Source organism: Camelina sativa, chromosome 3 (assembly GCF_030686135.1).
Source record: "Camelina sativa cultivar CO46 ecotype springtype chromosome 3, ASM3068613v1".
Lineage (NCBI taxonomy): Eukaryota > Viridiplantae > Streptophyta > Magnoliopsida > Brassicales > Brassicaceae > Camelina > Camelina sativa.
In genome coordinates this window covers 7,933,059-7,956,510 of record NC_141882.1, presented here as the reverse complement: position 1 = coordinate 7,956,510, position 23,452 = coordinate 7,933,059, and the positions used below count along the sequence as shown (strand labels likewise).

At 34.9% G+C, this 23,452-nt stretch overlaps 4 protein-coding genes and 2 pseudogenes across 7 annotated transcripts; 3 read left to right on the top strand and 3 right to left on the bottom strand.

Moving 5' to 3' along the window:
- The first annotated feature begins 3,871 nt into the window (after positions 1-3,871).
- On the top strand, positions 3,872-6,306 carry LOC104776075 (jasmonate O-methyltransferase-like; annotated as a pseudogene). The gene is made up of 4 exons (XR_015595342.1): positions 3,872-4,051; positions 4,233-4,655; positions 5,273-5,560; positions 5,796-6,306. The product of XR_015595342.1 is annotated as a jasmonate O-methyltransferase-like (transcript).
- A 487-nt stretch (positions 6,307-6,793) lies between these two features.
- On the top strand, positions 6,794-9,973 carry LOC104778787 (abscisic acid 8'-hydroxylase 1). The gene is made up of 10 exons (XM_010503224.2): positions 6,794-7,501; positions 7,609-7,930; positions 8,110-8,259; positions 8,336-8,525; positions 8,701-8,780; positions 8,925-9,011; positions 9,095-9,173; positions 9,274-9,380; positions 9,482-9,600; positions 9,690-9,973. Exons 1-10 carry the CDS (start codon positions 7,290-7,292, stop codon positions 9,799-9,801), a joined length of 1,458 nt encoding a protein of 485 aa, XP_010501526.2. The 5' UTR covers positions 6,794-7,289; the 3' UTR covers positions 9,802-9,973.
- A 2,465-nt stretch (positions 9,974-12,438) lies between these two features.
- LOC104776074 (uncharacterized) lies at positions 12,439-13,984 on the bottom strand (annotated as a pseudogene). The gene has a single exon (XR_015586784.1). The product of XR_015586784.1 is annotated as an uncharacterized LOC104776074 (transcript).
- A 2,090-nt stretch (positions 13,985-16,074) lies between these two features.
- LOC104776072 (defensin-like protein 19) lies at positions 16,075-16,702 on the top strand. The gene is made up of 2 exons (XM_010500081.3): positions 16,075-16,214; positions 16,326-16,702. Exons 1-2 carry the CDS (start codon positions 16,151-16,153, stop codon positions 16,496-16,498), a joined length of 237 nt encoding a protein of 78 aa, XP_010498383.1. The 5' UTR covers positions 16,075-16,150; the 3' UTR covers positions 16,499-16,702.
- A 423-nt stretch (positions 16,703-17,125) lies between these two features.
- LOC104776071 (uncharacterized) lies at positions 17,126-20,151 on the bottom strand. The gene is made up of 8 exons (XM_010500080.3): positions 19,262-20,151; positions 18,812-19,060; positions 18,646-18,717; positions 18,519-18,557; positions 18,309-18,416; positions 18,079-18,176; positions 17,862-17,973; positions 17,126-17,531 (listed from the first exon to the last, which is right to left on the bottom strand). Exons 1-8 carry the CDS (start codon positions 19,403-19,405, stop codon positions 17,283-17,285), a joined length of 1,071 nt encoding a protein of 356 aa, XP_010498382.1. The 5' UTR covers positions 19,406-20,151; the 3' UTR covers positions 17,126-17,282.
- Positions 19,933-22,884, bottom strand: LOC104776070 (gamma carbonic anhydrase 1, mitochondrial). Of its 2 annotated transcripts, none has more exons than XM_087508667.1 (6): positions 22,670-22,884; positions 22,296-22,439; positions 21,666-21,791; positions 21,416-21,567; positions 20,710-20,992; positions 19,933-20,161 (listed from the first exon to the last, which is right to left on the bottom strand). In XM_087508667.1, the coding sequence occupies exons 1-5, from the start codon at positions 22,782-22,784 to the stop codon at positions 20,720-20,722; spliced, it is 810 nt and encodes a 269-aa protein (XP_087364793.1). In that variant the 5' UTR covers positions 22,785-22,884; the 3' UTR covers positions 19,933-20,161; positions 20,710-20,719. The 2 variants fall into 2 exon arrangements, with proteins under 2 accessions (XP_087364793.1, XP_010498381.1); XM_010500079.2 differs by having other exon boundaries at positions 19,933-20,151.
- Between the last annotated feature and the right edge of the window lie 568 nt (positions 22,885-23,452).

The following is a 23,452-nucleotide window of genomic DNA, read 5'->3' as shown; positions in this document are numbered from 1 at the left end:
TAGTGAAAAACGATTATTAATTTTACTAAACTTAAACTACATTGCATACAAAATATGATATCACAATATATATATATATATATGTTTTGTATATGTAAACACCAAAATTCAGTATAGCTATTTTTTTGTCAACAAAAGATTAGTTGAGAGGAACCAATGCAAAACAATACAGAACATTATGCGGAGACGTGCGTGCATAGCATGCCAAAATATCCGCTTTTACCTTTACATTTTTTGGAAGAAAAGATAAGAAAAAAGTAGAAAAATCCTCCTTGTCCATCTTGATATCTTCGAGATATGTCGAAAACGCCGGCCAATCGTGTGGCGAAGACACCATCTTCACCAAATCAACGCAGTCTGAATAGAACGCCACATTACGGTAATCATATCCGATCATACAACGCATTGCCCAAATGAAAGCTTCGACTTCAGCATGTAAGGGGAAAAGACTCCGTTGGAAGTTAGTAGCTCTCATGCTTGGCGTTGGATCTTGAGACTGGGTACAAAACCATCCGGCTCGTGCGAATTGATCGCCTGACTTCCAAGAGCAGGATAATTACCTAGTATTACAAAATACAATATAAACTTTTCAATGTGATCGCTTTAGTATCAAGTATCAACAATACCTAACCTATGTAGTCCAATAAGTATTATAAATGGAAATATGTATGATTTGTAGACAATCGCGGTACAATCATGAATAAATTAGAGCATCATATTGTGTTACGTGTGTGCCAAACTATCATACCAGAAACATGTTTTGCCTTATCTTTGATAGTTATTTCTACTCTGAACTCGCCAAACAGGTAGACAACCATTAGCTGGACTTGAGGCCTTTCCTGACATAAAGTTAATTTTATGTCACATTCAAGTATTTATAATAACTAACTAATCTAACATTAATCAATCCAGACATTATCATATGTAGTTATGTACTACTTACTAAGTAGTAAGTGAATCATGCAATTGGAGGTTTCTTAGATATATCATATTTAATAAAATTTGGATATCTAGCCTTCTCGAATATTTTATGCGTGACTACCATCAAAAGTCAGGTGACGTATATTACGGCTTTACAGTATAAATTATTAATTTACAATTATAATTATCTTATTGTTTTATTTAGAGTTCCATTCTAGAATCTAAATTAAGGAGCCATTATTAGTTGAGTTAACATAACATAGTAGACATTGACAATGAGAAAGTAACTGTAGGCTTAAACATTGCTTTGAGAGAATTTAACAGTTTTAGGGTATAAAAGATTTATAATACGTGAAAATCAAATTTATAAAAACCTACAAAATTCATCAAAATGAAGACTTATATATATAAAATAATAATCCAATATATATATAAAGAGAAAAGAGGCTCATAGTCAGAATGTGAAGCAGAATGTTCACGTGATATTACTACTTCATCTGGCAATCTATTCGCGTCCGAAATTACTTGGCAGTAAAAGGCCATGTGTGCTTCACGAATCACGAGTCACGAATACAATTCCTTGATTTTTTTGTTCTTTTTGTTTCACATTTTAATTAAATAGTATACACTAATGGAAATGCAAAAGCATTGCAGAGACGGATAAGGGGAGTGGTTTCATATATACTATGCTTGCAATAAGTAAAATAAATAAAAAATATTACTCGACGACTGAATATTCCTTTTGGTTTCGATACTTTATAAATTCGTTTTTAGAGATATCAGATATCATACATACCAAAATATCGTAGCCGAACTGATCTCTGTCGTGTAGGTGGAACAGAAAAGGAAAAAAACGTGACAAAATAATGTGTTCTCATTTTCGTCTAGTATAATTCGAATATAATTTGAATTTCCACTAATCATATGCCGTGGTCCAAGCCAAAAGAAGTATATATTTATAAAAATCCGGATCTTTATTCGGTCTTTAGTTTCTTTAGATTGGTTGACAACGAAAATAAAATAATCTTGAGATTGAGATTTTATATGCCTTGATCTCGTACTTTTCCGAAACTGTTGAGTTGAGAATGAGATTCGCTGATCTTGTGTTGATCATGCAAAAAATTTTAATAGTCGGTCGGGAACTCGTATGTGGATGATCCTATAACTGATTACATATATTTGTAATACATATCAGATGGAAACTCGTATAAAGAAGTAACATATGTATTATGTGATATGTGTTAAACAGATTATAATGATTGAAACGCAATTTTTCTTAAATTTTTAATCATATTAAATATTTTGATGATTATATATATATATATATGTTATGTTTAAAATATTTATATAAGAGATGGGACCATATATATAGTTGCTCTTGCTCAGATAATACAAACGTACAAGTGACCTAATCTGATGTTCTTGCCTACCTTAAAAACTCAGGAACACAAAACCAATCAGAGTACCTAACAATATAAAAAAGTTTCCCTAACATATCAGCATGCAGTCGTTTATTTCAAATCCTTAGACACCAATTAGAATGGATCAAGTAGTTATCATTATTTTGTGTTCAGTTTCAAAAAAAAAAAAAAACTTGTAGTTGTCTGTTTATGATTGGTTAAAATTCTGAAAAACTGGATTTCATTTTGTTTTCTTTGTTAATCATGTTACTGATAAATAATTGACTATTAACTAAGTAAATGGCATTTTATTAGCTCTGATTAATGACTGTTATCTACCTAAGTAGATGTTGACAGTCAATTAACACGAATCCTTCATCACTTAGAATCAGTCAAGGAGTTTTAGTTTATAATGATTGTTTGCTTGTGGTTAGTCGAAACTCTCAAATTTGTTTTGATTATTTTTTTCCTAATATAAGTTTATGTTACTAAAAAAGGCGAGAGCTTGAATTATAATATAACAAGCCTCCTTGTATTAGTGTCAACAACCTCACGTCAAAATTAAATGAGTCTAAAATCGTTCTATTTCGTAATCACATGATACAATGTCCAAGTTTATAAATGTTAACGAAAAAGACAAGAACGTCTCCATATCCAAGAAAGCCAAATAGAACATTGTTAACGCTATTTCTAGGTATATATTCACATCATTAAAAAAAAAAAAAGGATGAGAAATAGTCTAATATGTATACCAAGGATTGCAAACACACAGAGAATCGGTTAATTCTCTCGGAAGAACAAAGTCTTAAGTGGACCCAAACAGAAGAGACCCATTTCCATGAGCCTTTATTTAGCCATTGGTTCTTGTTTTGCTACCCTTTTTTGTGGATTAAACTTTTTTGCAGTTTTAGACCCTAAACAACCATATTGAATGAATTATTTAAGCCTAGTGTACTCACTTTGGAAAGAACAAAATTCAAGACTTCACACAATATTTACTTCAAAACCAGCCCACATCATTGTCAGGGAAAGTCAACTAATATTAAGAGCAAAACTAGCAGGCCTCGACATGAAAGTTACCACCATCTTTACTTCTTCCTCGAGATTTGCTCGAGACAGTTTTCTCTCCAATTGGTTCAGATATTTCCAGCCATAACTACTCCCCTTCACGGGTTTTCATGGTCTGTGAGTTGCTTCGAGTTTACAATATTTATCTTGGAATAGTATTAGAAATCTGCTTGTAATTCCAAACTATACCTAGATGATCTAGAATATATAGAAGGTGAATAAAATTATTAAAGAAAAAAGTAAACCTCTTAACTTAGTTGAAAATATAGAGAAAAGTTCGTAAAAGAGACCGTCGTCGTGTTTGACAAAAAAAAATAAAAAATAAAAAATAAAAGAGACCGTCGTCGTATGTATATGTGTGTAGAAAGAGAGATGTACTCAACGTTTGTCCATAAAATATATATATGCATGTATGGTTAATACGAACAAAAAACAAACAATTATACCAAAAAATATATATATATGCATGTGGCTGTCAAATCACTACAACACCTCTTTTCTTATATATATCGACCCAACATCACTTACTATATTCATTAACCTTCTGCTTCAGCAAAAATACAGAGACACAACAAAGAGAGAGAGATATGGAAGTAATGCGAGTTCTTCACATGAACAAAGGAAACGGTGAAAACAGTTATGCCAAGAACTCTACCGCTCAGGTTGAATTTTTTTTATCTCAAAAAGTTAGTATATAATATGCATTGTTTTCATGTTTGAACAAAAAAATGCATTGTTTTATATATATATATTTAGTGCTATATCTTGAACTTGAACATAATTTGGTTCTCGAACATAATTAATAATGACAAAGATGTAATGATTTTATGATTACGCATGCAGCGCAACATGATATCTCTAGGCAGAAGGGTGATGGACGAGGCCTTGAAGAAGCTACTGATAAGCAATTCGGAAATTTCAAGCATTGGAATCGCCGACTTAGGCTGCTCCTCCGGTCCGAACAGTCTCTTGTCCATCTCCAACATTATCGACACAATCCAAAACTTGTGCCCTGACCTCGACCGTCCGGTCCCTGAGCTCAGAGTCTCTCTCAACGATCTCCCTAACAATGACTTCAACTACATCTTTGCTTCTTTGCCGGAGTTTTACAACCGGCTTTATAATAATAAGGAGGGTTTACTTGGTCGTGGAGGAGGAGAATCGTGTTTTGTGTCTGCCGTCCCCGGCTCCTTCTACGGACGTTTGTTTCCTCGCCGGAGCCTTCACTTTGTTCATTCGTCTTCTAGTTTACACTGGTTGTCTCAGGTGTGTACTGTTTCTGTATACGGAATTTCACTTACTTATTTATTAGTATATAATACTAACGTATATAATAAAATAAAAAATCAGTGTTTTTGAAAATGCCAACTAGCATTCTGAAAAATGAATTGTCAATTCTGATATTCTATTATGAGCTATGGCAGTAATATCATAGCTATGAAAATTTTAATTCGTAAATAAAACATACAAAATTTTTAAATCGTTAATTTCTTAACGTGAGTCATGAAAAGATTTATGACGATCGCGATATTTTTCTCATAAAAAGTATTCATTGACGAACCAATACCGAGAAAATATTACGCAAGTAATATACCTTTTATTAAAACAAATTTAGTGCGTGGGAATCTATCTCATTTGGAGAAACCAACACAAAAAAAAAAAACAGAAACCTAGTGGTTCATACATCTCAGTGTCACACACACAAGAACTTACGAATGTGGTCCACATAATTTATTATTTTGTCAAAATAAGGGGTTCAGACATCACTGGATCACACACACACAAGAAATTACGAATGTGGTCCACATTTTGTTTTTCAAAATATCACTCATTATACGGCAAATAAAAATGCTAACAAGTTGAATTATCATTCATAATTTAAGGTTCCATGTGGTGAGGTGGAGAAGAAAGACGGGGTTGATACAAGTGATTTAGACAACGTGGGGAAACTCTACATATCAAAGACAAGTCGTAAGAGTACACACAAAGCTTATGCTCTTCAATTCCAAACTGATTTTTCGGTCTTTCTGAGATCACGATCCGAAGAGTTGGTCCTTGGGGGCCGAATGGTTTTATCATTCCTTGGTAGAAGCTCGCAGGATCCTACAACCGAAGATAGTTGCTATCAATAGGAACTCCTAGCTCAAGCTCTTATGTCTATGGCCAAAGAGGTATGTTGGTGTAGATATGTTAACATTTATTTAGAAGTTAGAACCAACATGGAAATAGTCTCTTAGATTATAAATAGGCCATATTACACTATAAGGTTTTTACATGACACGTTACCTGACCAATTAAGTCCTAGTAATGTGGCCCATGTCTTCTTTTCCAAATTGGTTGAATTTTTTTTCTTCAATTAGTACTTAATAAGTCATAACTAAATGTGCCTTATTTTCTTCGTCTAAGGGTATCGTCGAAGAAGAGAAAATCGATGCTTTCAACGCTCCTTACTATGCAGCAAGCTCCGAAGAATTGATAATGGTGATAGAGAAAGAAAAGTCTTTTACAATCGATCGGCTTGAGATAAGCCCGATTGATTGGGAAGGTGGGAGTATCAGTGAGGCGAGTTATGATGACATAGTAGTACGGTCCAAACCCGAATCACTAGCTCGTGGACGAAGATTTGCTAATACCATAAGAGCTGTGGTCGAGCCGATGTTAGAGCCTACGTTTGGTGAAAATGTGATGGACGAGCTTTTCGAAAGGTATGCAAAGATCGTGGGAGAATACTTCCATGCGAGTTCGCCTCGATACACTCTTATTATTGTTTCGCTTGTAAGAGTGGGTTGATCGTGTTAAAAACATATGCCTAAATTCATGTCTTTGGACCTACATTGACATGATTTGTAAGTTTTCTAATCAAGTATCATTTGCTTGGAGAATAAAACATAAAAATAAAGTGTGATTTTACGGTAAACCTATAATTATAAAAGCAAAGAGAATCAGCGGGGCCTTCAACAGAGAGATATGTGAATGGGATGCATGTAGACGCATCCGTCACTAATTATGCAAATAGAGTAATAGACTTAACTTTTAGGTAAGCACATATTTATTAGGGTTTTTTTCGTTTAACTTAATTTTCCTTTTATAAAATGAACATTACTAAGGCGGAATGTGATGTGAGAATGTTAAAAGTGATCATCACTTGTGCCGCAACAAGTGGAAAACAAGTTAATCATGGCCACTCGTGAGAATGTAGTGCAATACCGCAACAGCCTCTCTTCACCGTCCACGTTTCTCCCATATTATATGCTTTTTCTATTTTTGTGTTCCTATTGTTCCTTTTGTTTCAACTTTCAGCGCATGGCGTCACCTCCCATGACCTAGACAAATTTATAACCATCAAAGTTCCATGACCGAAATATATTTCTATAGCCGTTGAAATGTTTTCCACATGCTCATGATTTTTTTTTTTTTTTTTTTTTTTTTTTGCCAAGGAAAGGATCGTGATTAGTTGCACGATACGTCAAATACTGTTTTTTTTTTTTTTTTTTTAACTCTCAAACACTATTCCTAGATAGATGACTTGTTTTATTTTTTATCATTCAACTATATAGTATAAAATAACTACCGAATTTTAATATACCTATACTTTTTCATATATCAAGAAAATCTTTACACCAACGTCTACCTAAGTTATTCTCTTGATTTAGTGTATATAGCCAGCCTCTCGTTTGGTTTACCTGTAACAAAATACATATACATTTACACATACACTGATACACACATATTCAATAGATTTGTAGTCTAACGGGACATCATGAGGAGCCAATAAAGATCAACACCCCACTCACTTCACTTGTTACAAAATATCTCATTATATTTATAGATTAACAAGCTCAAACCAAACCTGCATACTTAAATTTAGAATTACGTTTCTTCCTATTGGAACAAAATAAAATGGAACATCTTTGCCTCTGCGTTCTCCTCAGCGCTGCGATACTAACACTTGGAAAAATACTCAAAATTCTGATCCAAGATCGAGAGGAATCAACAGGCGATTTTCCTCCCGGAAGTCATGGTTTTCCGGTGATCGGAGAAACACTCCAGTTCATGCTTTCCATTAACAGCGGCAAAGGATTCTACGAATTCGTCCGTAGTCGCCGTATCAGGTAAACTGAAGAAGCTTCTGGCTCAATTCATCTAGAAGGTTTCCGGTTCACATCATATATATATATATATATATATATATATATATATATACTTTTGTATATTACAGGTACGGAAGTTGTTTTAGGACAAGTTTGTTCGGAGAGACACACGTGTTCCTGTCGACGACCGAGTCAGCTCGGGCTGTCCTAAACAACGACTCAGGGATGTTCACAAAACGGTACATAAAGTCCATAGGTGAGCTCGTTGGTGAACGGAGCCTTCTCTGTTCTCTTCAACACCATCACAAGATTCTCCGTAGCCGTTTGATCAACTTGTTCTCCAAAAGATCGACGGCTTTGATGGTTAGACACTTTGATGAACTCGTCGTGGACGCTCTAAGTGGATGGGAACACCGTGGTACGGTGATCTTGCTCACAGATTTGCTCCAGGTTTGTTTCACACGCTTGCGTAGTATTGGGCCTCTTTAAAACTTTTGTATGTAAGTTCGGCCCATAATGAATACCTGAAAATAAATAATAATTAACTTTAAGTCAATTCACAAATTTCATTCATTTTCTTAAGGCATAACTTAATTGAGAGTGTTGTTCTAAATGTGGTGGTGTTGCAGATAACATTCAAAGCAATGTGTAAGATGTTAATAAGTCTAGAAGACGAAGAAGAATTGGGTTCTATGCAAAAAGATGTGGGTTTTGTTTGTGAAGCCATGCTAGCTTTTCCTCTCAATCTACCTTGGAGTAGATTCCACAAGGGCATCATGGTACGTCGTTTTAATTACACTCTTTGAAATATCATACTATTATATATACTAATTTGGTTTGATTCATATGATGCAGGCAAGAGGAAGAGTAATGCAGTTGTTAGAAAATATAATTAGAAAAAGGAGAAATGAAACAAATAATCAAAATATACATCATGAAGATTTTTTGCAGCAGCTTCTCGCAGTAGATAACGACACTTCTTCGTCGTCTCCCAAGTTGACTGATGCTGAGATTAAGGACAATATTCTGACCATGATCATTGCAGGTCCCATTTAATACACATCATTTTTACACTTAAGAGAGGAAAAATGAGTTTGACCAACCAAAAAAAAAGAGAGGAAAAAATGAAAGAAGAAAAAAAAATTATAAATCAGATTAACTGAATCTTCTTAATTTAACATGAATCCGGTTTATACCAAAAATAAAATTTCAAAATACAGGACAGGACACGACTGCTAGTGCTCTAACATGGATGGTTAAGTACCTCGGTGAAAATCAGAAGGTTTTGGATATTCTTATTGTAAGTTCTATAACTAGTTTCTCTTGTGGGATATTTTAATAATTATGTATCACTTTAGTTTCTGCTTTTCTTTCTAATTCGAATAAAGACAATTTTAAAGGGTTTTTGTTTTAAAAACATGTCATTGTCTTGGTCGGTCAACAGGAAGAACAATCTCAGATTGGGAAGAGTGCATCAGATAAACCATTTCTTGAACTAGAAGATCTCAGTGAAATGACATATGCCTCAAAGGTACGATATAAACGTTTTTTCAATGGACTACTTAATTAGTTTAAATTATGTTTACATGTAGTATATATAATTTCTGGATATAGTTGATGAAAGAATCTCTGAGAATGGCGTCTGTAGTGCCTTGGTTCCCAAGATTAGTACTTCAAGACTGTGAAATGGAAGGTTTGCTTTAATTCTTTATCTTTAAGAAAATCAATTCCCTATATTCTTATTTTTGTTTGATCGATCTGACTTAGATACATTTTGTTTTCTGATTTTAAAGGATATAAGATTAAAAAAGGGTGGAATATAAATATTGACGCAAGATCCATTCATCTTGATCCTGATGTATATAATAAACCTCACAAGTTCAACCCTTTAAGGTTTGAGGTAAGTTAAGTACATCACAATTTAAAGTAAAAGTATTAAAATTTTACAGTTTCTTTGTTTAACTGTTTTGTGTATACTTAAGAAACTTGATTTGAATGAAGGCTGAAGCAAAAGCAAACAGTTTCTTAGCATTTGGGATGGGTGGAAGAACATGTCTTGGACTTGTTATGGCCAAGGCTATGATGTTAGTATTTCTCCACCGTTTTGTAACCACTTACAGGTTCGTACCATTTTTTATATTTAGTATAGCAAAATTTGAATGATTATGTCATAGTATTTTTTAATGATCGTGAAAAAAAAAAATTGAAGTTGGGAGGTGGTAGATGAAGATCCAAGCATCGAAAAGTGGACATTATTTGCAAGATTGAAGAGTGGATATCCAATTCGCGTGTCAAGTAGATTACAAATTTGTAGATTATAAATTATATGTTTCAAATTAGATTTTATATATCAATAAGTGTTTCTAGATACAATATTTCATATATATCCAAATGTTATTTATTGTAATATTATAGTATAGTACGATTTTGCATAATGTCATATTAATTGTCATTACTATAATAAGAAAGAGAGGAGAAGGTTCCTCTTTGTTTTGTGTTTTGTGACACATGATTAAAATTCCTCCACATACATATAATAATTCTAAGGTTGATCTATAAATTTTCAGCTTAAAAGTAAACAATTATCAAAGAATTGATAATGATTGTATGTTGACAGTTGAAGTTTTCTTTATTAACACAAAATATTTATATGAAATCTATGGTACCTAAAAAAATTGTTGGTACACTAGTTTAAATAACATACCCCTCGTAGTACTAATAAATAACCACTACTAGTCTACTGATATTTTTTAGTAGTTATTTATTTGACATAAATGGGACTTATCTGGAAATTTAATACAATTTAAATTTCGGTATAATTCCCAATTGCTTTGATGCTAAGGAATGACTCAAAAAGTGCGTATTTTTCTTTAATTAATGTGATAAATGGTTATACAATACTAAAATTTGGTTTAGAAAACGGTTATGCAAGTGGATAATGGTTCGCCAGAAATTGATTACTTTATAATTGAATTCCAAAGCACGTCCAATTTATGTGTCATGGACAGAACAAAAGTTTGATTAAAGAAGATCAAACAGGTTGTGGATCCTAGGAACAAGTATGTTGTTCTAATGTCAAATTGTTATTATGGATTTGTATGTCATTACTAAATCAGTTTTCTTTTCTTTCTAATACTAAAACAATTTAACTAAAACTTTAGTATCCTCTTAAGATTCTCTTATTGTGGGCTCACCTAGAGCACTTTGTTGCCAAAAAAGAAGAAGAAATCTTAAACTAATTTTCTGCTTATTTATCATCGTAGCACATATTCAACAATCCGTAGACGTCAAAATTCGCATCCTAATTATATTTACTTATAATAATTTTCTGTTTCATCATAATTATATTAACACTTTTTTTAAGCTGTAAATTTGAAAAAAAAAAAAAAAAAAAAAAAAAAAGATGATGAAGGTTTACTTCTTGTTGTTATAGATTTTATCCAGGTTATTATTACACTTCTTTCTAAAACTACATTTATTATTAAAGATCATAAATTGTAGGTGCCTTGTGCCATGCAATTCTAATACAAGTCTGTATGTTTTTGGGTTGTCAATCACAAAATGTGTCGGGTTCAATTATATTGTATTGCTCTTTTGCTTTGGTTGGTATCTTTTGTAATCTTTGGTTGCTCTTTTGTAATCTCCGTCTAAAATCGGAGCTTTTTTTTGTTTGTATATATAGATAGATTCCGGTCTCGATGCCGGTTTATCTTTCCGACTTTGTTCGGATTTTATTTTGTCTTTTCTCTTTTGGTTGCCTTCTGCAGGTTGAAATTAACACTCCCAACTATGGGAAGTTGTGAATTCCGGAAGTCATTAGATGGATCTTTGCTCACCAAGTGCTTGATTCTTCTCTCAAGTGATGGTAATTCCTCGTTCTCTGCCAAAAGGGCTGTTATAATAGAGCGTAGGTTCTTCTTGGTGGGACTGATCAAGATGATGCGGTTTGATTGGGACGGGATATGAAGAATTGGAGTCTTCGTCGTGTTCTGATGATTCTCTGATGAATATTCCGAGCTAATCTGTTGAGGTTAGAAATTGTGGTGATCAAGTTTAGGTCAAGTCAATCTCTTCCGGTAATATTTGGCAAAAGGCGATGTGGTACAATTGAAGGCAAATAGAGATAGAGGTTTCTCGGAGGACTGAGATGATCCGCTGGCCGACGAAGGAAGTTCCCGGTGAAGATGAGTCGGTGATGGCGTTTGTGACGAAACCTTCTTCTTCTCTCAATATCCCACGCACGTTGCATAACACGTGTCTTCATTTTCTTTTCCTTATCTTGAAATGTTTGCAATTAGTGGGTCTTTTAGTGGCCTTTATTGTACCGAATACGTTCCCATTTGGGCTTTATAAAAATATTTGGCCCACAAAAAAAAAAAAATATTATAGAACAAAGTAACAAACAAAGTAGTGGATAAGAACAGGTCCTAAATAACTTCATACTTTGGACAAACTTTTAGAGGAAAATATATATTAATAAACTGATTAGAAATAACTTCCACTGGCAAGAAGTCCAACAACTAAATTAAAGATTACTAGTTATATACTGTTTCATAAATCTTGATTCAAAAATATACCGTAGAATATTATATAACAAATGAAAATAATCTTAGTACAATAGAAAAAAATTTCATACTCAATAAAAAGTTTTCATTAAAAGTAAAAATTACTGAAAAATTCATTAGTTGACCTAAACCGAAATAAACTCCAAACTTTTTTACTTTTAGCTTAAAGTTTAGCCTAAAATCAAACCAAACCTTAAGAAATATATTTAACTCAAATGAATATGTTAAAATATATTTTCTACTTCTAAGTTGGTATCTTTTTAGTTCATGCTTACTGATAATTTAAAAATATTATTACCATATTGGAGAGTAACGAATTAATAAGTTGCATCCTTTCATGAGACACAAAAAAATTAATAATGCCACAGTTTGACAAGATTATGGAGAAAAAAATGAAGAGAGCACAGGACTTAAAATTAAAAGACATGTTTAACGCTACGATAATTAGATATATAAATTCATCCTCGCAAATTAGATTTTTGCTAATTAATGATCTAATCAAATTTCAGAAAATATTGTACAAATTTGCGCCACGCACCCCCTAATTCGAAATAGCCAAGTACGAACCATAACCAGAACCATTATTAGATCCACGAGCCTATGACTACGACTACTATGACCATGACGATGACGATGACGTCCACTTCCATCGTCACGCGATCCTTGCCACTGCACGATGCTGTTTTGAGGTTCAGGTACACCGTTGTTTTGCCACTTGCTTTTCCACTGAGGGACAACGCCGTTTTGCAACTGTGGGACAACGCCGTTCTGCTGCCACTGAGGAGCGACACCGTTCTGCTGCCACTGAGGAGCGACACCGTTCTGCAAGTGATCAACGCCGTTTTCCAACTGTGGGTAAACGCCGTTTTGCAACTGTGGGAAATCGCCGTTCTCCAAACGATTAGCAGCACCGTTCTGCTGCCACTGAGGGGCGACACCGTTCTGCTGCAACTGAGGGACACCGTATTGCCAGTGATCAACGGCGCCGTTTGGCTGCCACTGAGGGACGGAACCGTTTTGCCATGGATCCCTTTCTTGGAGGAGCGACTTCTTCCTCTCCATGATAAAAGTCTCCACCGTCATACGAAAGTCCTCGTTGCTCAAACATCCATCTTCTTGGACCTCCGCGACGCCGTTTTCGTCACTCTCTCCGTTTCCATCCTCCGATACTCCACCTTCTCCTCCGTCTTCTTCTTCTTCTCCGTTCTCGTCCTCCGGTAACTCTTCGAACTCACCTCAACCACCTCTCGATCATAACTACAAATACTCTCCTCAACCGGCTTATAACACTCTTGAAACGCCGGCACACTAGTCTCTCTGTAACCGGAGTAGTTATAATATCCAACATCCTGATGACCATTCAGTATATTACAATTATCAAACGTCGATACAGGAGGGGGCGGGGGGACGGCGAGAAGTTGATCGTATAGCTCCCGTTCCTTTTTGGTTTCGTGAAGGAAAGCGAAAACCAAGAAGATGGCGCCTACGGCAGCGGACAAGATGAGAAGGATTTTTAGAACCCCAAGTAACCAATTGAACCAAACCATAACCGCATGCAGTGAAGTCACCGTCGCCGGTAGATACCACGCACCTACTGCGAAGGCGGCCAGTTTGACGACGGATAGAATATTCGAGAACAGATTGTTAGGAACATAGTTCCAGCTCGGATAGTTGTATACCATACTCGCCGCCTCCATTCTTTTTTTTTTTGTTTTGGTGTATAGAGAGATGTATTCTGAGGGTTATTATGGTGTGTATATATATATATATATATATATATATATGTAAATGTATGGGTGAAATAAATCTAGGGAAGATTTTGCGAGAAAATGAAACGGGAAAGTGAAGATATATGATAAATTTTCTCGGGGAGATTGATCGGATTAATAAAAGGAAAGATAAGAGGAAACAAATATTCTGGTTGGAGAAAGAGACACACTGATACTGAGACAGATACGATGACTAGAGAGACTAGCTAGTAGCTAGTGTGGTCCTTTTATATAGAGGACTTCATAATACGTAGATTTATATATCATTTGCATAATGGTCATTTTATGATATTTTGCTTGGCCATCTCAATTAATTTATAATATTGTGGACACTCGACCAGTAATGTCCCAATTTATTTGTTTCAGTTTCTTTAAAAAATATAGTCTGGGCAAGTACTCTATTGCCCAAATTAGTGGTTGTTTGCTGTTTATTCTATATTCAGTTGTCTATGTTTTTAACCAATGAATAAAACAAATGGTTCTCGTTTGTTTAGTATGTAGTATATGTCATATACTGTATAGGCGCTATAGAACGGTGAAATTATTTATTATCTGAGTTCATATATAAGCCATGTTGGTTATCATGGTGGATATTTAAAATATACTTCTATCATATATAGAAATTATTTTCAATGTAGGAAATAAATATATATATATATATGTTAGATTGCATGATTTTGCTCAAATCCATATTATTGGCATTGCTTGTGTTGGTAGATCTTTTGATTTTAGCGAAAATTCGAAATTTTCCATTTTATATGCGCATTCATATATAGATATATAATATCCTACATGTTCAATTTGTTAAGAAATATATAATATCTTAATTCTAAAAGGATATTTTATTGATATAGCAAGTTTCCAATGTCAAACGAACCCAATATTTAATGAAATCTCACTAAGTTTTTCCGGATTCAGGGGTAGATATTTCTACAAACATAAACGAACTATATACTAATACTGCTATGTTTCGAATCTTTGCTGAAGTATATATGTTTCGAATCTTTGCTGAAGTAAAATGTATATTTTACATCAAGTAATAACGATTCATATAATATATATTTCTACAAAGCAACAACGCGATCTCAAACGTTATATTTTTACAAGATATATCTGTAGTACATACGTGACAAAACTGACAAACAATAATTATCCCCATGTAGATAGACTGGTCACTGGTTGGTGAGCATATGTATAAACAAACTATAAAGCCTAAATCCACTTGTAATAAGCTCCTTTTAAGCAGAGACGAGACACTCACGCGCCAAGAAAAAACTTATCCACACATAATGATAATGAATGATTTAGAAATACTGAAATGTAATATAGTTTCACGATCACGAGGGTCTCATGGAAATCGAAAATTCTAGAAAAATGGTCGAGATCCGGGAATCACGTGAGATGAGATGAGAGTCACGTGCTCAAAAGCAATCTTACAGTTTACACACTTAAAATAAAGATGGCGATGTAACATTTTCAATGGTCAAGGCTGAATCCATTTATTTCAGAAAACAGAGTAGTTTATAAGAAAATTACAGACAAGACTGGTTTATGTATGTGCAGATCCAAACACTGGCCGATTCTGTGGTCGCTATCAAACAATCTTTGTCATAATTATCATAACCTCTTTTTGTATTCCGACAATATCAAGCAAATAATTAAATATTGACGTTGACAAAATAAATAAAAGTAATTAGTTTGATACGTACGGTTTCATGCATGTTCGACATAAAGTGTAATACTTAGCCAGATCATGTCCTGTTTTGACCTCCATGCACTTTCGTTCGTAACAGTTTTTATATGTGAAGAAGTTGTAGTCTTGTAGACTTCCACAATTTGTAGTTTCTGATTGGTGTCTTCATTTTTGTTTATAGTTAAATTAGTTATCGACTTATCGTGTTTATTTTTGACAAAAAAATACAATATTTGATTGTTCTCTATCAAACACTTTTACAATTATAAACATAAATGCCACAAAAAAAAAAGAATTTTGCACTAGCGTTCTTTTTGGTGCAGACATTAAAAGCTGAACTAAAATAAATATATTTACAAACGTATTTTCTTTTTGCTTTGAATTTTTTGATAATAACAAGCCCGAACAAATTAGACGTCAAAAGTCTCTTATCAGTTATCGCAAAGTCTATAGTCAAATCTTGGATAAGAGTTTGGATAAAGATAGTGGGCTTGGTACTTTCCCATCGTTCACACTATACAAATCACAGACAGTTCTAGAGAACGATTATCGTTTCAGAGTCAAAGGTTAAACCAGTTTTAAATACATTTCTATATAAAGATCTCTCAGCTAGTGCCTAGTGAATATCCATAAGCAAAAAGCCATGGCTTCTTCTCTCAAACTTATGCTCTTCCTTTGTCTCTCCATTTTCCTCATTGCTTCCACTGGTATGATCATTAGTCTACTCTAAGCTTCTAAGTACTCTAATCTCTCCATAACATGTATGGATCTCATAGATGGATCATAATAATATATCTTGTGTTTGGACAATTTTGCAGAGATGATGACAGTGGAAGGAAGAACTTGCGAGAGGCGAAGCAAGACATGGACAGGGTTTTGTGGCAACACTCGTGGCTGTGACAGTCAGTGTAGGAGATGGGAACATGCTTCACACGGGGCTTGTCACGCTCAGTTCCCGGGTTTCGCATGTTTCTGCTACTTCAACTGCTGAAGCAAACATACTCTTTTCAGAGTTGTCTGATACCTCTCTAAGTGTCACTTTGTTGTCTTGTAGATCCTAGTCTCTATGGATACACCATAAACCTTGAGCTTGGGTTTCACTAATAAAAATCTCCCTCTTGTGTTTGGGAGTTAACACTATATATATGTCTGGAGTGTCCTGACATAAATCTATAATAAGAGATTTTTTATACTACTTCAGCAGAGCAACAGCTTGATTGATATAGCGACAACTCACAACAATATTTTAAAAGTAATGATTACTACAAAGTCATAAATGCAATATGATAGCCGAAGCTCTATTCTTGGATTTACAATAACTATCCATCAATGATCGAAGTTTTGTGAATCAAACTAAAAAACAAAGATTACGGACCAATGAGTTGTGACTACCTTTATTAGTCTACTTTTGTGTGTGCTTGTTTTACGGGTTGAGACGTAGCTCCTGGTTTTGTTGGGAATGACTGAGAGTCTGTGAACGAGGGTTCTTTACCGACACGGAAATACACTTCTTTATTCTGCATTGACAGTAACTTAGCTTAAAATCGAACCTTCTGAGCCACAGAGAAACTTACACCCTAAACCCGAACAGAGAAGTTGAAATTTATGCATACAATAATTTGGAAACAAACATGTGAATTGAATTAAACTGAGACCTCAGTACAGAGACAATGCTGTGAGATTCTTTGTGAACAACATAAAGCTAAGAACAGCCTAAATAAAGAAACGGCCCTTGAAGGCAATTGCTTGAAATCCCCACAATCTGCTGGTGATCATCAGTTGTGAATGTCAGGAACAGGTAAGTCCTTCAACTGCAACTGTTTGTTCATCCACTGCCAATTATCTGGGGTTACTTCTCCTCCGAGAGCACGGATGACCGATCCGCCACTGCATGATCCCATTTTGCAACATTCTGCCAAAGACAACCCCTTTATTAGTCCGTACAGAAACCCGCTTGCGAATAGGTCACCCGCTCCTGTGGCATCAGTTGCTACTGTCTCTCCTATGGCCGATATTTGTACCACCTGATCAAGTAAAGAGATGAAAATACTTATTCGTTGTGATTTGTGAACTTTAGGATCCTTCAATTCAGTCAAAACCTAAAAAGAAAAGTGGGATCTTGATGTAGATAAAGATAAATAAACACCAAAGGTTATAGGTTTTTTAAAGATGATTCATATATATAATAACCCTTCAGTCCCAGAAACAACCTAACCAGAAAGAGCTATTAGAATCACAATTTGAACTACAACTTTGTATGGCGAAATTTTCCTCATAAGCGATCAAAAAGAGCCAAGGCTAAGTGAAACATAACGCTACTTGATAAGTTACCGAGCTTTTTTTAAAAAACAAACCTCTTTATTATGTTTTGCAATGCACCCTTTAGACCCTAAAGTTACCACAGCCCATCTGCAATGTCTGCTTAAGAACTCAAGAGCAGCCTCCGGGCCTGATTCTTGCTCACCCCTGAAACTCACAATCCAGAGCTTAAGAGTATTTCATGGACTCAAGCGAAAGGGTTAAAAAAAAACCTGAGCAGATCTTTGCAGGGGATAAAGAAACATCAATTACCTAAGAAGCTCTGCTGCTTCGTCCTCGTTAGCAAAGCAAAGATCTATGTTACCAGACTCCAGAAGCTTTCGAAGCTCTGATTTAGAATTCCGGACCATCTAGTCACAAGAATTTATATATTTTCAATTCAAAAATGAAAAGCTCAAGTGCGTAAACATTTGTAAAGCCACATATCATATTTCAAAAGGAGACTTGAAAACAAAAGGTTAATGGTTGCTCCAAATATTTACCTCAAAACTAGCTAAATCCAAAGAAACAGAAAGACCTTCTTGCTTGGCAAATCGAATGGCTGCTTGAATTACTTCTAAATTAAGAACAGCATATCTTAGAACCAACCACTGTAACGGAGAAAGACCATCAACAACGTTTTATGAACAAATCTCCATAACTTTACAATGCTTCCTAGTGGCAAAGAGAGAGAGGAGCTATGCTTTTTTAACCTTAGAGCCTGAGAAATCTTCCTTGCTTAATTCATCAGCCTGAAACAGAATTAGCTTTTACCATCCTTTCTCATTGACAAAACAATTCACTATATCAATAAATCCCTAAAAAGGAGAATACACTAACCTGAATCTTCACAGCACTTGAGAGACATGGTCGCATTGTTCGATTACCAGAGTCATCAACCAAGCAAACACACTAAAAGAAACAACGCCACTAATCAAAACCAAATATTTCCAAAAAAAAAAAGGAAGAAGCAGCACAATTTATTTCAAAGTTTTGGCAAAAAGACCTGAGCAGTGGAACCTTTCTTCTTCCTCAGCCTAGAGATACTGACACCACTGAAACCCATATTGCTCACAAACAATTGGCCTTGCTCATCGTCTCCATAAGCCCCAATAATCCCAGTGGGTACACCGAACCCAACGCTCAAGCCTCTAACTGTATTGGTTACACTTCCACCAGCCATTTTCTTTAATGGAGCAATACTGATATGTGCGTTAAGCTCTTTTAGTATGTGGTCTAACTCATCCTTTTGCACCTTTAATAATTAAAAAAAGGAAGATTCACACTTGGTACAGATTGACACTGATTCCAAACTCCATAGCTATATAAGCAAAATTTCCAAATCCAGATTCCGATTCTAGAGTATATTCTCAAAAGGAAGATAAGATTCACAACTTTTGCCCAAAAAAAACACGATCACCGGGAATTTAAACTCAAAACAGAAGGAGGAGCTTACGGGAATGGAGCCACCACGATCACCGGGAATTTGATCGAGTAAAGACCAATCAACGGGAGCGACGTTATCGATAAGAGCAGCGGGTTGGAGTCCAAGTACGAGTGGAACAGCTTCGGGGGTTTTGGGCAAGGCCTCAGCTACCATTCTCTGAGATGATATCTCTATCTATCTATCTATCTATCTCTTTCTCAGTGTTGTTGTGTTTTATCTCTCTGTTAAGGCCTTGCCCGATTTTTCTCCTCTGTCTCGTCTCAGTTTTTATATAAACGGCGGGTGGTGGAGTGGAGACGAGACGAGGCCAGGAAGGATTATCCGATATTTACGAAACTGCCCTTACATAAATCAAATAACAAATCTTGCTAGTTTGTAAATTTTAACTGATAAAAAAGATACTAATTCCCTACGTTTTCTTCTTGTAATTTCTCAATTATTGACTCGTCTCATTGAGTGTGACAAATAGTGAGCAGTTTTCTTTATTTTTTTCCACAAAAAAAAAAAGTGAATTTTAAACAAGAAAAAGTAGAGGTCCAGTATCAATCTTGGATTTTGATATGAATATTGATAGTGTACTACTACACATTCTATTTGGCGCCGCTTTGCTTTATAAAATCAAAAGTACTTCATCCTGTACTGATTATCATTATTCCAAGGAGCCTCATTGCTCTTTGAAATGCTAATAAATGCTGACTTATTATACCTTTTAATTTATGTTGTACACTAACAATCATGGAAACCATTACAAGTACACCATATAGCGGCCACACATTTTAGCTTTATCGGGTTTTTTTTTTTCTGTATTTCATAAGAAGGCAAAGTGAAAGTGCTACCATGTCGAACGTCTCGTGGTTTAAAGGATTGAGAGAAAGAAAAGATGGTCCACTTATTGAGATCTACAAGGAACTAGGGAGAATCCAATTACACGCGTATTATTGTAACGAATGGAAACAAAAGATAAATTTCAAGAAATAAAACGGCCTTTGACAAAAAGAAAGAGACGAATCATAATACAAGATTTGGTTTTGTCAAAAAAAAAAAAAAAAAAAAAAAGACGACCAAGCAAGCGTAATTCACGGTACCAATACCATCAACCCCACTAATAATTTGCAGTTATTATATAAATATATATATCATGTTTGGATCTTCTTCATGTTTGCCTAGCAACATAGGCGCACATGGATTTGCATCAGCACATGCATCAGACTTATCATTCACTCATGTTTCATAAACTTGATTCTTAAGTTCAAAAGACTAAAGTAATATAGCATCCAAGGTTTGATCTGACAATACCATTCCCTAAGATTCCATGACAAAATGTCTAACAAAGCTTCTTCAAGAGCTGCAAATTCATCTACCCTAATGTGTACTCTACCTGCCATTATTCAAACCAGAGACCGAAACATAATCCCCTTGAACATCTTCTACTATAGGGTTTCGATCAGTAAACATACCTCAGAAAAATCAGTTCACATTAGATGGATGCTTGGTTTCTTTATCAGGCTGTATGTTGTTAGGAGTTTCTCTCACACTACCGAGCATTGAGTCATACTCCTCGTCCTTTTGCGCATGCTTTTTGCGTAGAACCTTCTCAAACTCTATCGCATTTAATGGCTTTGCATTCTCTGCAGCGTGAGCCTGTGCGAGGTTTGAGTAGTTTGTTGCTGACTCGGCGATAAAAGCAATTTCCTCATCAGTGAGCTTCCTGAGGAACCTTGCAGGGTTTCCTCCCCATACCTGATTCATTATAGACTAATGCGTTAGAACATTTTATATCTAGCAGAAAATATTGCTGTTAAAGGAAATAAATCGGTCATGATGAGGTACAAACACCCTATGGCTATCAAACGCTGGTGTATGAATATTGAATAGAAGAACATTTACACTTTCATCAAAATTGACTTTTGTTAGAACATCTGAAATGTGGATAAGATATATTGTATCTAGATAGAGAAGAAGAATTCTCAGACTAGAAGCTGAAATTTAATTTAACACCCAATCTACAATACTCTCAACAGTAGAGATGATTGCCGTTCAAAGCAAAGACAATAATAATATCAATAGTATAGCAGCCTATGGTGTCTAAATAGCAATTGAAGTATGTCAGCACCGATGGTTATAAGAGTTCAGGTAATTAGAAAATTTTTCACAAAATCATACCTCTCCAGAAGGAATTGTGGTGTTTTGTCGTACAAGCGCACCAGCAGCAACCATCCCATGCTTTTCAACTACGACCCCGTCAAGAAGTGTCGCCCCCATCCCAATAAAGGTCTCATTCTCAACAGTACATCCATGTAAAACAGCACTATGACCTGTTACATACCTAGTTTAACACTATAGCCCAAATGCTTCTTGGAGATGCATCAATATTAGACAATTACAAAATAAACAGTAAGAGATTCCCACTAACCAATGGTTACATTGTCTCCAATGATGGTTGGATGCACCTTCCCACTTAAATTCGATTTTGCCACATGCACAAGTGAGTTGTCCTGAATATTAGTTCCTGATCCAACACTAACGGTGTTTGCATCCCCTGCGCAGAAAAGAAGAGAGCAAGTTTAGGCTCTATGTTAGTCCAGTTTTTCCTGGTAAAAAGTACTAACATGCTTAACCATACAGTACCAATGTTTTATCACATACCCATCATTCGGTACAAAGGGAAGCCTTATTCTATTACCATTTAACCCATGGATGTGCATCACAAAAAAAAACAACAATAAAAATCCAAACTAGCCTACAGATATTTGCACTATGTCAAATTCGATATAAGGGAATATATATATACATTAGAATAACAGCAAGAACCATCAAAAAATAATATAATAATACTCAAGGTAAGGCTCCTTACGTAATGCTAAGCTCCAAATTGAGCAGTCTTAGACTTATTCATCACTAAACCACAAAAGAAGAGTTAAGAACATATATTCGTTTGCTACTTTCTACCGTGATAGTTGACCTAGCTAAGGATACACAGAAGTAACTGATATCTAAAACCAAACTTCAGTCACTGCACACTGAAGCTTAGTAGCTTGCTCACCTCGTAGTACGCATCCATACCAAATGGACGATCCTCTTCCAATCTGAACGTCCCCAATAACTGAAGCGCTTGGTGCCACAAATGCTCCCTTATCCACAATCGGAGTCTTATCAAACACGTTCATCAGAGTCCGATGCCTTGACACTATAGAGAAAAGCCACGGTTACAATATGAACAAATTATCAGAACCAGCAAAGACTCATTCCTATAAGATTTCATCAATTAAATCCCATCTGCTACTCAGAATCTAGAATCGCTACATATCCAATTCCAGATCTCTAACCTAATTAGACGAGCTGGGTAACTCAATCGAAAACTCCTCAATCATACGAATTCGAAATCGGAGAGTAAAATAGAGCTACGGTGAAGCTTACGTTGTTCACGGAAGTAATTTTTGCCTTGAAGGCGACAACCGAGACGATCGAGAGCCTGACCGGTCTCACGGATCCAAAAACCAACCGAGTAAAATGCTCTGCCTAGGGTTCCCATTGATCTTCAGCTTCTTCGATTTCACAGGTAAGCGAGGACTCTACACTAAAGGAAGAAGACGATTTAGACGAAGGTGAGAGAAGACTGAAGGGAAAAGCAAATTAGTGAATTATACAGTTACGTTGGTTTATTCTGGTTCAAGCGAACCAAACTTAAAAAACTGAACCAAAATAATAAGTAACACGGAAAGAAAAATAATGACATAACTCATAACCACTGTGCACCTAATTTCCAATTTTCCAATAGTCATCTACTCCGATTGCTTTTCCTTTTTTTTATATACACAGTATTTTATTTTTATTATTATATTCTTAAAGTATTAGAAAATTGCAGTGAGAGATTCAATTGAAAGTCTTGTCAACAATATAAAAATGAAAATAATTAAAAGTCTGAAAAATATGAAAATCAATGAGAACTGAAAAACTCGTTATAATCTCTATAAATTAATACTCTTTAAATTAATATTCACTATAAATTAATAAATACTTTTGGTTCCGAGTTGGACCGGTGTAAAACTAACACATTTCGATAAAATAATAAAATAATAATTTTTTTGAAAACCGAGATTAAAAATATAATCCCATCAATATTATAAATTAATAATCAAATAAAATAATATATATATATATATATATATATCTAAGAAAATCTAGTTAAATAGATGACTA